Consider the following 15,752-nt stretch of genomic DNA (forward strand, 5'->3'; position numbering starts at 1 on the left):
CTCTCAATCAGGCCCTTTACTCCTCCTTTATCTCACTTACACAGTACAGTCCTTTTACAGCACCCAGTCCTGCATCAGAGAATGGCAGCAGCTGCTTGGATAGAACCATGGGCAGAATGAGTATTGTTTTCGTTACAGCAAGGAATCTAAAGCCCCCATGCTAATCTGTTCATTGTATTAATAATATTTTGTATATACCGTTAATGGGTAAAATAAAGGAACCATATCAATTCTTACAATGTTAAAAGTGCTATTTAATGTTACAAATATTCATTTAGCATTTACTACAGATTAACAACAATCTTGCAATAACATTTTTCCTTAAAAAGGAAAAAGAAGGAAAGACAGAAAAATATACAGTGGCATCAGTAATGTCCAAGAAAAACACATCTTTCATTTCAGAAGAATGCATTTTTGCACTTCCATTGTGTTTTCTTAATTAAAAATAGATTAACTGAGTATTTCCCAATAGTTCTTCTTGGATCATTAGCTCACAGGTGGGAAGTTGCCATTTTCATCCTCTTCAGCTTGTAGAGTTCCTGGAATGACGGTGCACGCCCTAGGAACCCGATGACTGGACGCCAGACCTGCCCTTGCTGCCCAGGCTCAGAGCCATGTAATAATGAGATGACAATGACGCACCACCTCAGTCGGGCACTGAAAGGTATACTACTAAGCTAGAAGACTTATGCTTGATAAGTGGCACAAACTTTAACATAAAAAAAAAATGTCACCTGAGCTTCACAAACCAGTAAATGACAAAGAACACAAAGAAAGCAAAAGCCATCATGTACAAAAGTAGTTTAGCTTGGCTGCCTCCGGAGAGCACTTTCAGTCTGCCCATTGTAGCCCCTAAAATACCACCCGTCGAGTCGAAATCAGAGTCCTGTAGAGAAGATGAGAGAGGAGATCAGTCCTAGGCACAAGTTATGGGTAACATGTTACAGTACAGTACTCTGGAGGAGATGTATGAACCGCCGAAGCGGTCTTCCCCATGTATTATGTGCCCCTGTCATTATCTACAAGATAGCTGCGCCGATAAGCTGGGCAATGTATGAACGGTCAGTTCGTCTGACCGTTCCGTCAGCTACTGATATTAACAGCTGCAGCTGGCGATGCCCTACCACGATAGTGCATGCTGCCGGCTCCGGGGCCAATTCCGTGCAGGCCCATTGGAGTCGGCCGGGTGTGAGACACAGCTCATCGGCACTAGGCTGATTCACTGTGCGCTCACCCTGGGCTCACCGGAGGGGGGGGCGGAGGGTGGTAATTTTCACTCCCACACTGCGGCAGATGAGATGTTTATACATCTCATCATTAGTGCTTCCTGCTTCGCCTCGGTAAAGCAGGAAGAGTTATAGTGGCATGATATGTGCTGCTATAATACATCTCTCCCCCTATACCAGAACAGAGACATACCAGGCGTGCAATGCTAGGTTTGTGGTGGTACCCTGGGATATGCAGCAGTGGCACCTTTTCTTGGTCTAAAAATAAACTCTTGCAACTAGTTCCAGAGATTAATAAAAAAACAAATCTGCACCCTTATCCAGAGTATGGAAGGTGTGTTACATCTAGGGTAAAATGAGAGTTTTTAGAAGCGAGTTTTAAAAGTGATGTTGCCCATAGCAACTAATCAGATTCTAGCTATTATCTTCTAGAAGGTGCTAGTTAAATGTTAAGTAGAATCGTATTGGTTGCTATGGGCAACATCACTTTTAAAACTCACTTCTAAAAACTCTCACTTTAGTAAATTTACCCCCTAGTATCAAATTGTTACTTTAGCGGAGTACCGGCACCTTTTCTCATAGAAAAGGACTGCGGACATGTATTTAAACATTTGGGAAGTGGAGAGAAATGAATGGTAAGCTCTGAGGTCGCTAATTCTTGTATCACTTTAGAATACGGAGCAGGTACCAGTGGTATATAGCCGACAGAAAGCTTCCTGTGTAGCTTTACCCTAAACCAGCGTTTGCAAAACTCAGTCCTCAGGGCACCCTAACAGTCCATGTTTTTAGGATATCCATGCTTCTGCCCAAGTGACTTAATTAGTACTTTATATTTAATTTGATTAAACATCTGTGTGCAACCATGGATATCCCCAAAACCTGGACTGTTAGGGTGCCTTGAGGACTGAGGGCCTGATTCAGCAAGGAACGCAGCCGCGATTTCGCATGCACTCGGTCGCTTGTTTCACACTGCGCACGCATCGCAGTGCTCGAACCGGCCGTGCGATCGCAGCGAGCACACATTGATTGACAGGAAGTGACCATTTGGGGGGTGGTGACAGGGGGTGGTCAGTGAAATGCAGGCGTGCCAGTGCGTTTGAACGCCGTTACAGGGGCTTGCATAATTAAGCCCCAGAGACGGAAGACGCAGCCAGAGCTCTAGATGCACACAGGAAGCGGCCCAAATCCTGAGTGAGGTCAGGTCAACCACTATTATGCTAATGGCTCCGATGGTTCTCGATGTTACCGATGTTTTCACTGTCTAGCGAGGTATTGCGGATGCGAGTACTGGGAAGCAGGCCACATTATGTAGTGGTGGGTGTCTGGTTCTCGTGCTGCGGTGTCATTGCGATTGGGTTCATTAGCATATTTTCACAGCGGTCGGGTGCGTGTATGCGTATGCAGACTTACGTTCCGTGCTGAATCGGGCCCCCAAGTTTGGAAACCGCTGCCCTAAACAATGTAATCATGTAAAATCATCTCCTCCTCAGGCAATTTAAGCTACAAAGCCATCTAATGATCATTGTGATAAAGACAATTTCCACACATCTTTCCTACTAAAGTTTCCATGTAACATTCTGCATTGCTGATACCTTTTGAGGTATTTTCCCCAATAGAGAACACAACCTGGACCCTTCCCTCTACTTAGTAAAAGAAAAAAGGGGATGTGCAGCGCTAATGAATACACAAATTTAATACAAAAACAATGACTAATACACAGTATTCATACACAGATGAATATGGATTCACTAAAAGGGTTGTTAAAAAACAATTTTCATAAAACAATTATATCATGCACCTTTTTCAAGGTGTCACACCTTGAAAAAGCTACCTGATGGTAGCGAAATGCGTTGGTGGCTTTCCCTGACTTAGGCACTTATCATTGGGACACTTCCAAGGATACATACTGGAGCCTGCATTGGAGTTGGGACGCACTTTTATTCCAGCACTGATTTCCCAGAGGTATTTCCTTGCATTGGATGTTCACCGGTTGTGATGCCCTCGCTAATTACAGGATCCTCATTTCATCTGGACTTAAGCTGGCAAATCATTTCCCCATTGTTGGACTTACAACTACACTCCAGTTTTGCCTGAAAGACACTGTCTTCCATGTTCATGTCCTATATTATTGCTGCAGCAATCAGTGCCTACAGGGTTATTATCATGCATGATATAATTGTTTTATGAAAATTGTTTTTTAACAACCCTTTTAGTGAATCCATATTCATCTGTGTATGAATACTGTGTATTAGTCATTGTTTTTGTATTAAATTTGTGTATTCGTTAGCGCTGCACATCCCCTTTTTTCTTTTACTATTGTATAGGAGGCTGACTACCTCCCTTTTGCAGCTGCTTGGAAAGACCACCCATCGCAGCGCCCTTCACACCATATATCTTTATAGTTCAATTCTCACCTTCCCTCTACTTACACTGTAATCGTCCATGAATGCGTCTTACGGTAATAAAAAAAGGAACGTGACCAGCGCTGGGTTCTATTAGAACTATGCCTTTAAGGGAATAAGCAATGTGGGAAGGAACTAGAATATATACTAGATCTGTGTACTGAATAATACACATGTAGTAGAATGTAACTGGCATTTTCTGGGCAACGTAAGTCAATGATCAATGAACCCAATGCTGCATTCCTGCATACGATTTATGCATTAAATGCCAATGGCTGCTATAAAATTGGTGGCTGATAATGCTGCTGCCTTAGAACAGCCATGAACGCTTCCCCCAGCAGCAGCAATTGTTATTCCACTTCCTTACGGATCAAACAATCCCCACATCTCTTACATTGTAATTTAATTTCTGCATTGTACCTTATGTTTTATGTCATGGGATTTGTTTATATCATGCTCCCTCAATGTACAGCGCTGCGTAATATGTTGACGCTACGTAAATAATATAAATAACACCATGACTTGCTACATACATTGCTATGAACATAAAAAAGACAATGTTATATAATATTCTAGTTATAGGCCTAGTTTCTATGACGGTGAAACGATCACCGGCGAGTGAATAGATGCATCTATTCACATTACGGGGAGAGCTTGGGGTCAGCCCAGCTTCTCCATAAGTGCTGGGAATGGCCCCTACAGTGATGAAAAGGGGGCGTGTCTCAAGGCCATGTCCTCTTTTGGAGTGACTACGCCACTTTTTCGGGCACACGCAGAGACGTGCCCTCCTGCCCACTTTAGAATGAACATTTTAATACATTAAAACATTCTGCATAAACCCCTGTAAACATATACAGCAGCCAAAATGAACCGTTGTTAGTTAACTTTCTGACATCACTGATATAGGTCTCTTGTTAGGCCCCTAAAAAGCACAAACTGGCTCCTAAAGCCTCCATCATTCTCCCACCCCGGAATACTCACCATTTCAGACAGAAAGTTATTGTGGTATTTTACTTCTGTCCCAATATCGATAGATAGCTAAAGGGAGATAAAATAGAAATGAAAGATAAGAATTTCCAATAGGATGGGAATCTAACACACACATATATTATATATATATATATATCCTTTAGATAAAACTCTGTCCCTCAAGCAGCACTTTGGGTAATTCCATTTACATGGTAGCCCTTTAAGTCCATCCACTGTTGATAACTTTACCCAGAAGTCTATTGTTCTCTTAAAGTTGAATATTTACATATTTTGTGTGGGAAATCTCCCTAAGTCTCTCCAATGTTTTAGTAATAATAGTGTTAAAATGGGGCTCTGATCATTTCAATTCAAAAACCTAACAATTAGCCCTCTAGATTAATCACTTCAAAACAGCTCAGTTTTCACCCCATCAATACAAGCTTCATATTAAACAATACAATGGTTCCGATTAGCACTATTTTTTGTTTCCTGGTTGCCACAAGTTGATGTTATATTGTTTTCATCAGGACAGATGGGGTTTTGTATGGCTAACACAATTACAGCAAAAATGTTTATGCTTTGTGGGCATTATATAGGAAAAATTACAATACAATTGGAAAAAGATGTATGTAATTATTACCATTATGTATAAAGTGTCACGAGGGTTCCATAACTCCAAACCGGGTGAACACAACTGACAATAAGTTCAGACTAATACAAACAAGCTTCATATAAATACATAATTATAGTGTACAGTTAGCATAATTATGTAGTCAAGACAAATACAACAATTTATGAAAAGGAGACTATAACCTCAAATTGTTATTTCTCTATGTGTGTGGCGGGCAAGAAAGGAGATGTGAAAATATTGTATGATGGCTTTATATTATAGCATACGACTCACCCGGAATTCCCATTCGACCCCGATTGCGTTCCCAGCGCCCGAGAAAGGGGGCAAGTCTCTCGGACTGCCCCATCCTCCCACCACAACCCCCCACTTACCTGGCAAAAGTAGGTAGCCCAGAGGGGGGGGGGGGCGATTACGCGATTTGCGCTGAATCGCGTCATAGCAGCCCCACCCCCTGCTTTACAATGCCAGAAATCTCTGCATTGTATAGCGGGACTGTTGTGTCGCGATTGTGACACCACGCCCCCGCACCGCCCACCATTTCTGTCGCCATGCCCTCTGCAGCGCTAGCCTGGCTGCCCCCTACATGTAAGCGTGTATGTATTACAGTAAAAGATCTTGCTTGTTACAAACAGGCAGGCACCAGTGGTCCTACCCTACCACCCCTATATACAAAGGCATATTTATAAAGCTCTTCTGTCTTCAGCCTAGTGACACTGGAGTCACAAGAACCTGTTGCTTGATTTAAAATATTACATGTTATAATCATTTATTTTAACTAAACTGGACATAGACCAAAGGGTGTATGTAAAGGTCACTTATTGCATCAGTGGAAACTTTAAGCTGGTTTTCTTTCACTTTCTTTCTGCAAACATTGGTGACAAAGCAAAGATATCTCTGGTACATCTAGTCCAAGTGAGCAGGCAGTTTTACAGATACAGATGCGACCACATTCATCTTTGCTCAAATCACGCTAAAGAGCCCCGTCTGGCATGCCACAGACTTTGCGATTTAGCCATGCCAAGGGTCTATGTTCCTTAAATGTGCATCACAAATGCGATAGAAGTACAATGCAAGAGTACACTGACTACTGGGGCTGCCATTACTTGTACTTCTGTGTGTAACTAAGTCACAAATCTGGGTACAAAAGGCCAAAGCTCCGATACGAGTGGCCGCTCCATGGCTCCCGCCACGTACTGTTATGCTTAATCTGCCACTATATACCAATTCCTGTGTGACAGAAATAAGAGACTAGAGTCCCTGGTACACTGAACGTCTTTATGTACTACAATGCAATGATGCTGCACAAAGTAATCATCTTTAAGTTCCCCTGATGGAATAAGGTGATGCAATCACACACCACAAACCTGCACGGAGCATAGGGGGTGGGTATAGAAAGTGGTGTTTACCAAATAGGAACAAAGTTAAATAGCGGTGATGTAATGTGTGCAACCTGGGACTTGCCAGATGCTATTGAACTCCAGGGGAAATGTATAGATACCAGACTTATCTCAATGCTAAAACTGGGTACACACTGTGCAGGTGGATCCGCCAACACAGCGGCCGATCAGGTAAGCTATACAGGCTTACCGATCGGCCGCTCGATGTGTGTTCCCTGACATCACAACTGGACGGGCATTTGAAATTTACCTGCCCAGTTGAGCTGTCAGTCACCAGCAGTCCCTGCAGCAAGTGTACAGGCGGTCAGCAGATACATCGGTCATCTGCAATGCTGCCGATATATTGCCCAATGTGTAACCAGCTTAAGACAGTCTTTAGAGCTTGTGGTAACAGATCCCTCCAGCGATTTGTGTCCCTTTTTGTGGTGCGAATCCATAGGCCTTAATGTGCATGCCAATACAGCCGCGGTATGCAGTTTCATGTTTATTTTATTTAAACTGCCCAATTCGCAAACCACCAAGATCACACTTGAACAGAATGGATTTGGCGGCAGGAAGGCACTGAAGGGGTGAGTAGCGCTACCCACAAATGGCATTACAATTTTGCAACAAGCTTTCCATTGCTTGGCAAGCTACCAGAACGCTTGGCCACCATAGCTGTCAACGCCGAAAAAAAATAAAAGAATGAATGATGCTGATCACCATTTGATACACTGACCCTATTAGTCCCAGCACATGAGGCCAAGGGCATGCTGGGGTTTGTAGTTCCACAACGGCTGGAGAGCTTCATACTCAGAAAGACCAGTGGAGAAGTTGCCCATGGCAACCAATCAGCTTTGAAGTAACATTTATTAAGTACAGTCTATAAAATAATATATAGGAGCCGATTGGTTGCCATGGGCAACTTCTCCACTGGACCGCTTCACTAAGTTTTTCACTGCTTGATAAATAAACCCTTCAGTGTAAGCCTGCGAAAAGAAGCACCAAAAGGAACTACAACTCCCAGCATGCTCTGTGCCCCTGGCAGGTGGCTGGCTGTGTTACAAGCTTGGGTTTCTAGTTCCACAACAGCTGGAGGAGAACAGAGATAAGAAGCACCAAAAGGCCCCTATGAACTACAACTCCCAGCATACACTGTGTCCCGGGCAGCAGGCGGCTGGCTGTGTTACAAGCTGGGGGCTGTAGTCCTATTACTGACACTCAGCTAGTTATACGGGGGCCCGGGAGGGTCAGTAGGTGCTCACAGATTTCAGCGCGCTGGCTTTCACCCGCAGACTCTCGGCTAGCCGCTCGTTCTCCTCCTCGTAAACGCTGTAGCCGCTCATCTCCGGGCGCCCATCCCGGTGCTTCATCCCTCCCCGGTCCATGCTGGCGCTCCGCACGGCCTCACATCCAACAGACAGTGATTACGTGTACTACCGACCGGGCTCCTGCTGACTGACACCGGTAGTGTACGGCGAGCGGGACGGGACAAGACGTCGCACTTCGCGTTTCTATATCCTAGGATCATACTGACTCGTCATCACCTCTCACTCACATACTGTACACAGACACACACACAGGCTGATTCTAACACGTGCATTTATGCAGGATTATACCAAGATGCAGGATATATATATATGAAAAAATCCAAATAGAGAGGAAACTCACCTTTTGCAGAAATAGAAAAGTAATTTATTTATCACATACCACCAATGTCATAAAATAGGCTAGGTCCGACGTTTCAGTCCCTTGTGGGACCTTTGTCAAGGTAGAGAAAACGCCACTCAATGTTCAAGCCATCACGTTATCTGATGGCTTGAACACTGTGTGGCGTTTTCTCGGGAAGCCGACGGACGAAATCCCGACCGCCGGTTTCCCGACTGTCTAATGCCGGCAATGTGCTGACAGGCGTCGAAATCCCGACGCCTGTCATTAGACCTACGCCGGGAGCCCGACACCCGGCATACCGATCAAAAGTAAGCCGGGTGACGGGCACGAACAACCGCACGCAGGGGGGGAGGGTAGGTTAGGGGCTCCCCGGGGGGAGTTAAGGTTAGGAACCCCCCAGTAGACTTAGGGTTAGGTTTAGGCACTCAGAGAGGGGTTAGGCACCCCTAAGGGAGGGTTGGGGGGGGGGGAGTTAGGTTAGCTGCCGCTGTTGGGACTGGTTCCGTTTTCTGTACCTTGACAAAGGTCCCACATGGGACTGAAATGTTGGACCTAGCCTATTTCATGACATTGGTGGTATGTGATAAATTACTTTTCTATTTCTGCAATGGTGAGTGCCCTGTCTATTTGGATTTTTCATCCCGAAATTTTTTTTTATATATATATATATATATATATATATATATATATATATATATATATATATATATATATATGATTTAAATGTAAAGTGAAAAATACAAAAAATATTTAAATGTAGGGAGGGGAGGGAAGGATTGGACTATTGTTATTCAGGTTCCCCCACACCTATTAATATAACAGATGGTATAATGAGAAAACCAGTTAGAACTTCTTATTTATATATTAAACCTAAAAAAAAGGCCTATCTCCGTCGATAAATGGCTGTCTTTCAGCATAATTATGGCTTTTTTTTTTTTTTTTGCTGCAATATTTTCGCAGGTCTATGAAAGGCACCAACAATTACTGAGTATGGCTGGTGGTAGTCCTTTCCCAGGATAAGCCATGGAAGCTAAATAATGGCAATTTACCAAGGACAGCAGTGGGACAGGGGCCGTCTCCTCCAGTCACTGGGCCTGATTCACTACCATTCGCAACTGCAATTCCCCTCGCAATCTGCCGATTGTTGCGTTCTGCGTATGCTTCGGGACTGCGATGACAACGCAGACCCATCGCAGAGTGATTGACAAGTGCCGTTTGTGGGTGGTTGAAGGGGGGTGGGGGTTGGTGAAATGCAGGCATGGCAGTGCGTTTGAACGCCATTGCACATGGGGGTGCATAAATTAGCCACTGCGATGCCGTACGCAGCCTGAGGATTCAAAGCGTGCAATGAAGTTAGCAATTTCTGAGTAAGGTCAGAGCTTGTGCAAGTGTGCGTGAGGCTGCGATTGTACCGATGGTTTTGCAGACTTGCTAAACATTACGGTTGTGTGCATGTAGTGCTGCGATGGCATATCGATCGCAATGGATTAGCATACTATCGCAGTGGAACTGCGTGTGTAATCTCAGGTGCGATCGGTAGTGAGTCAGGCCCACTGTCGCTATCTCAGAGTGTTGATAGTGAGGAGCGATATAGGAAAAAAAGCCTTGTTAGTAAAATTAAGTATTTTTTACATTAGCAAATACAACTTTTTTAATTTTTTTTTTTTTTACTCTTATCTTTATTTTACAAATGTGTTTTTCTTTTATTATTTTATTTGAAATATTTTTTTTTATCATCGCATTAAACACAACAAATAAGTTATAACTGGTTCTAAAACACCCATGTGACATTGCCCTAACTCCAGCAATCCTTGAATTAATCTTAACTGTCCCAAATTAATATTCATTTTCTACATCAGGGTCCATAGGGTATCCACAGGATACCTTGGGGGTATAGGTGATGACGTCAGGCATCGGGCACCATAGAGTTGTTTTCAGCCTCCCAGGATGCACTAGGGTCCCCCTCCTATACCCCGCCCCCAAGCCAAGGCATCTCAGTTTCGTTGGTGCCCTGCTCGGAGTCGGAGCACCTGTTTAGAGGGGGGCTACGGATAGCCCCTGAAGTTTTCTTCGAGGCAGCTGTGGCTGCACATCTGGAAGTACAGTATGGACAGTCACTACTGACGTCCATGCTGTCTCCCCTACACCCCGCCGGTACCACAACGCCGGTACTGATACGGGGATGCTGGTAAGCATCTGGGGTCACGGCTAGCGGTGACCTCAGATGTTTGGGACCATGGCCGGATTCAAGGGGCAGCAGGAAAGCAGCGGGGTCCCGCGGTGGGTCCGCTGCACACAGCCCTCTCTGCGCTGCCGATTGTCCCTGTGTCAGCGCTCCTCCCCCAGACCGGCCTCCTCTCTGCTCCTCGGTGGCCATCTTTGTATGGTGAACGCTGCTGGAGCTGCTGAACGGTGGCATCGCGGTCTGGGTCCCCCGGCATACCTCTCCTCCGTTGGAACAGGTCTGTGTATGCAGCGCTGAGTCCTACCAGGCTCTGTGTCTGCGTAGTTGAGGAACAGCGCTGATAGTGCAGGGATTAATTTCTTCTGCATTGTATGTGACTTCTGCTGCCTGTACTTTCACTTTCTACTGCCAGCCATTTTACTGTCCCTGCTCTTCTTCTGCTAAAGCCCTTGCAGTGCGGTGATTGCAGGTGGTTTTCCCACTATACTAACGAGTATCAGTGAGAGGGGTCACATACTTACCATCATGTCTGAGAGTGAATTTCCTCTCCAGCTTATGTGTACTAAGTGCAATGTACCAATAGCAGAGGGGGAGTAACGCGGAGGGGCAGTGTTATTTATTGGCGCGGCCAATTACTGTCACGGCTCCGGTACAGGAACCTCCCTGGGCTTGATTCGCTAAAGCGCTTACAACCCTAGTGGGCCAGTTAGCTCCGCCACCTGCGTTTTCCCAGATGGGATTGTCCCAGCAGTCAGTGGTGTCGTCACCCATGCAGGGGTTCCCGAGACAACTGATGGTACCCCACAGTCTCCCTATTTCCCCTCCCCAGGTTTCACAGGAACCTGCGTGGGTTAATTCACTGACAAATTCGGTACAACATTTGTCGGACGTGTTGCGGCCACATAAGCGGCCTGTGGCGTCTCTGTCTGCTCCTTATGAGGATGACGACGTGACGTCCGATGATGGTGAGATTCTGGATCTATCTGACCAAGAACCTCTCCGTACTAAAGAGTCGGATGCTAAGTCCAAGGTTTATATTCCTGGCCTTATTCGGGCAGTCCGTTACAGCTTTAGTTATTGAGGATGACGATCCTCCGCTGACCAAATCCAAATATGCCTTTTTTAAGGATATTAAGGGTGATGCCACAGTGTTTCCTCTTTCGGGTCAGTTAGTAGACCATTTAGAGGAGGCGTGAAAACACCCTGTTAAACGGTATCCGCCTCAGAGGCGCTTAGCTGTGGTTTATCCGTTTGCGGACAATTATTTTTCTAAGTGGGAATCCCCTCCACAAGTGGATTCTCATGTGACACACCTAGTCCGAAGTGCCACATTGCCCATGTCCTCCTTGAAGGATGCTACGGACCGCAAGGTGGAGATCTGCCTAAAGTCCATTTATTCCCTCACGGAAGGGGGGGGAATCCAGACCGGCTATGGCCATATGTTGGGTAGCCAGAGCTATGGAGCGTTGGGCTGATAGTTTGGAGGCGTCTTTGGATTCCAACTGTTCAGCTAAACAGACCGAGTTGGTAGGCAATCTCCGGGATTCGGCCACTTACATCAATGAAGCGGCCTTGGATATCAGTATCCTCACATCTCGGATTTCTTCGGCAGCTGTTGCTGCTCGTCACACCTTATGGTTGCGATCTTGGAAGGCGGACACTGATTCCAAAAGGGGCTTAGAAGCTTTACCTATAAATGGAGAAGTCGTATTTGGTCCGGATCTGGACAATATTGTAGCCACGCTGGTGGCAGCCAAATCTGCATGTCTCCCGTCTGCTGCGGTCCCTTCCAGTTCGGGTACGTTGTCCTTTCGGCCTTACAGGGCCCAGGGTAGGCCTAAAGCACAGTCTTTTCCCCAACAGGCTGTGCCCAAAAAATCGGCCAAGCCCAGGAAACAGGCCTGGAGTACCAGACGTCCGGCCCCTAAGTCAGATGACAAGCCTGCTGCCTGACGGTCCGGGCCTCCCTTTGGGGGATCCCAAAGTGGGAGGCCGCCTACTGCTGTTCGCCCAGTGTTGGTCGATAACCACGACAGACAATTGGGTTCACGAGGTGGCTTCTCACGGGTATGCCCTCTCCTTTCGGCACAGGCCCCCATCCCGATTCTTCACCACGGGCCTTCCATTAGACCGGAACAAAGCCTTGGAACTGCGGAAGGTTTTGCACACTATGCTCCAGGCTGGAGTTATTGTGCCTGTTCCATTCTCCCAGAGGGGCCAGGGTTTCTATTCTAATCTATTTTTGGTGCAGAAACCCAATGGGTCATACTGCCCGATTCTCAACCTCAAGGCCCTCAGCAAGTCCTTGCGGGTGCCGCGGTTTCGGATAGAGACCCTACTGTCCATCATTCTGGCGCTGGAACCTGGGGATTACATGGTGTCATTGGACATACAGGACGCTTACCTGCATGTCCCTATTCTTTTAGGCCATCAACAGTTCCTCAGTTTGCAATCCGCAAAGATCACGAGTGTTCACCAAGGTCATGGCGGCTTACCTGCGGCTGCAGGGAGTCCGCATGTTGCCGTACCTAGACGACCTTCTGTTGGTGGTAGGATCTCCAGAGCTCCTTCTACGCCACTTGGACCTGACGATTGCAGTACTGCAACGTCACGGCTGGTTGATAAACTGGCAAAAGTCCACCCTGATCCCGTCTCAGAGGATTCTGCACCTCGGAGCCTTATTGGACTCCAGACAGCAGAGGATCTTTGTGACGGGGGAAAAGATCTCTGCCTTACAGTTGAGGGTGCACAGTTGTCTGCAGAGTTGAGGTTACTGGGCTCCATGGTGTCAGTATTCGACATGGTGGAATATGCCCAGTTTCACTCCAGGCCTCTGCAGCAATTGATCCTGTCCAAATGGAATGGACTGCCTCAGTCTAAAGTCCCAGACGATGGTGCTCACTCCAGAGGTTCGCCTGTCTCTACCCTGGTGATTGCAGACGACCCACCTCAACAAGGGTCGTCCTTTTTGGGTGGCGAACTGGGTCCTGTTAACAACGGACGCTAGCCTTCGGGGCTAGGGAGCTGTCACGGGTCCACACTTGTTCCAGGGCAGGTGGACTCAGGCGGAAAAGGAGCTTACAATAAACATCTTGGAACTCCGCGTGGTTTTCAATGCTCTCCAGCAGGCACATCGGGTCCTCCAAGGTCACCCCGTGCAGGTCCAGTCGGACAACGCCACCACCGTGACCTACATAAATCTGCAAGGAGGAACCCGAAGTCGGGCGGCACTCATAGAGGTGTCCTGCATCCTGGTCTGGGCAGAGCGCAATCTCCCGGCCATATCAGCAGTATTCATACCGGGAGTCCTCAACTGGGAGGCGAATTTTCTCAGTCGCCAGGACGTTCATCCGGGGGAATGGTCTCTGCACCAGGAAGTCTTTCAACTTCTGGTGGACAGGTGGGGTCTTCCAGAGATAGACCTCATGGCGTCACAGCACAACAAGTTGCCGGTGTACGGGTCTCGAACAAGAGATGAAAAGGCGTCTCTGGTGGATGCTCTGTCTGTCTGGTTTGCTTATCTCTTTCCTCCATTTTCCCTTTTTCCATGGGTAATCTGGAAATTCAAACAGGAAGGAGGAACGCTCCTGTTGATAGCTCCCGCGTGGCCCAGGCGGCACTGGTTCTCAGACCTTCAGAGTCTGTCCATGGACATTCCTCTGCGGTTGCCGCTACGACCGGACCTGCTGTCACAGGGTCCTTGTCTTCACCCGGACCTGACTCAGCTGTCTTTGACGGCGTGGCTGTTGAGACGGCCATGTTAAGGTCCAGGGGGTTTTCCAGCTCTGTGGTACAAACTATGCTAAGAGCTCGGAAACCATCTTCTGCAAGGATATACCATCGTGTGTGGCATACGTTCTTCCACTGGTGTCGACCGAGAGGTTATGCCCCTCGGGAGTTCCGTATGTCTAGAGTGTTAGCTTTCCTACAGGCGGGACTAGACCATGGGCTTCGCCTTGCTTCTCTGAAGGTGCAGGTGTCTGCCCTGTCAGTCTGGTTCCATCGTAGGATTGCTGCAATCCCTGATGTTCGCACCCTTATGCAAGGTGTTCTTCGAATTCAGCCGCCTTTTGTTCCACCGGTGGCGCCTTGGGATTTAGCTGTGGTCCTGAGGCTCTCCGGGGACCGCCGTTTGAACCACTGGGCTCAGTGGACCTTAAATGGCTGACAGCTAAAACAATTTTCCTTCTGGCCATTGCTTCGGCCAGACGTGTTTCTGACTTAGGGGCTCTCTCCTGTAGACCCCCTTTCCTGATTTTTCATAGGAACAGGGCAGTGCTGCGCACTCGTCCTGAATTTCTTCCCAAAGTTGTTTCAAGTTTCCATATCAACGAGGAAATTGTTGTGCCGGCTTTTAACTCACCTGACCTTTCAGTGGGTGAGGCCACTTTGGATGTTGTGCGGGCCTTAAGGATTTATGTTGACCGCACTTCTTTGTTTAGGAAGTCGGACGCCTTGTTTGTCCTCTATGGCTTCCGTAAAAAGGGTTGGCCTGCTTCAAAGCAAACTTTGGCAGGTTGGATTCATATGGCAATTTCTGAAGCTTATCTTCATGAAGGCCTTCCGGTTCCATCCTCTGTGAGGGCTCATTCCACTAGGTCTGTGGGTCCTTCGTGGGCAGCTCGACGTGGTGCCTCTGCAGTCCAGATCTGCAAGGCTGCCACATGGTCCTCTGCCCATACCTTTGTGAGGTGTTACGCGTTTGACACCTTTGCCTCTCAGGATTCTTCCTTCGGGTGGCGGATTCTCCTTTCAGCACAGGAGCATCCCCACCCTTAAAAGATACTGCTTTGGGACATCCCCAAGGTATCCTGTGGATACCCTATGGACCCTGATGTAGAAAATATGAGATATGGTAAGAACGTACCTTTGTTATTTCTATTTCTATGAAGTCCATAGGGTTCCACAGGACTCCCGCCCTGTCGCACCTGTGCTGCAGATGGGCTTTACTCTGGTCACCTGTTTTTTTCCGTCTCCCTCTGGTGAGAATGTGATTCTTGTGTGTGTCCAGATCTTTTTTCTCTCTCTTCCTTCTCCTCCTCCGGCCTATGGCTTGGTACGTAACTGAGATGCCTTGGCTCGGGGGCGGGGTATAGGAGGGGGACCCTAGTGCATCCTGGGAGGCTGAAAACTTAACTCTATGGTGCCCGATGCCTGACGTCATCACCTATACCCCCAAGGTATCCTGTGGAACCCTATGGACTTCGTAGAAATAGAGATAACAAAGGTCAGTTCTTACCATATCTCATATTATTCCATGTGATTAATTAGCAGTAACCTAATCTTTGTCAG

The 15,752-nt window shown here is 47.0% G+C and overlaps 1 protein-coding gene across 1 annotated transcript; it reads right to left on the minus strand.

Moving 5' to 3' along the window:
* Window positions 1-239: 239 nt before the first annotated feature.
* On the minus strand, window positions 240-8,123 carry BET1 (Bet1 golgi vesicular membrane trafficking protein). Its single transcript, XM_088442191.1, has 3 exons — window positions 7,870-8,123; window positions 4,610-4,666; window positions 240-886 (listed from the first exon to the last, which is right to left on the minus strand). The coding sequence occupies exons 1-3, from the start codon at window positions 7,990-7,992 to the stop codon at window positions 731-733; spliced, it is 336 nt and encodes a 111-aa protein (XP_088298317.1). The 5' UTR covers window positions 7,993-8,123; the 3' UTR covers window positions 240-730.
* Between the last annotated feature and the right edge of the window lie 7,629 nt (window positions 8,124-15,752).

Source organism: Taudactylus pleione, unplaced genomic scaffold (assembly GCF_031769625.1).
Source record: "Taudactylus pleione unplaced genomic scaffold, aTauple2 ptg000306l, whole genome shotgun sequence".
NCBI classification, from domain to species: Eukaryota; Metazoa; Chordata; class Amphibia; order Anura; family Myobatrachidae; genus Taudactylus; species Taudactylus pleione.

Bases quoted from the DNA above. Each gene is read 5' to 3' on its own strand.
- BET1 (XM_088442191.1), bottom strand. From the start codon at position 7,992: ATGGACCGGGGAGGGATGAAGCACCGGGATGGGCGCCCGGAGATGAGC. The intron at 4,667-7,869 runs GTGAGCACCTAC...ATCTCCCTTTAG, and splicing joins AAGCCAGCGCGCTGAAATCT to CTATCTATCGATATTGGGAC. The intron at 887-4,609 runs GTGAGTATTCCG...TCTTCTCTACAG, and splicing joins ATAACTTTCTGTCTGAAATG to GACTCTGATTTCGACTCGAC.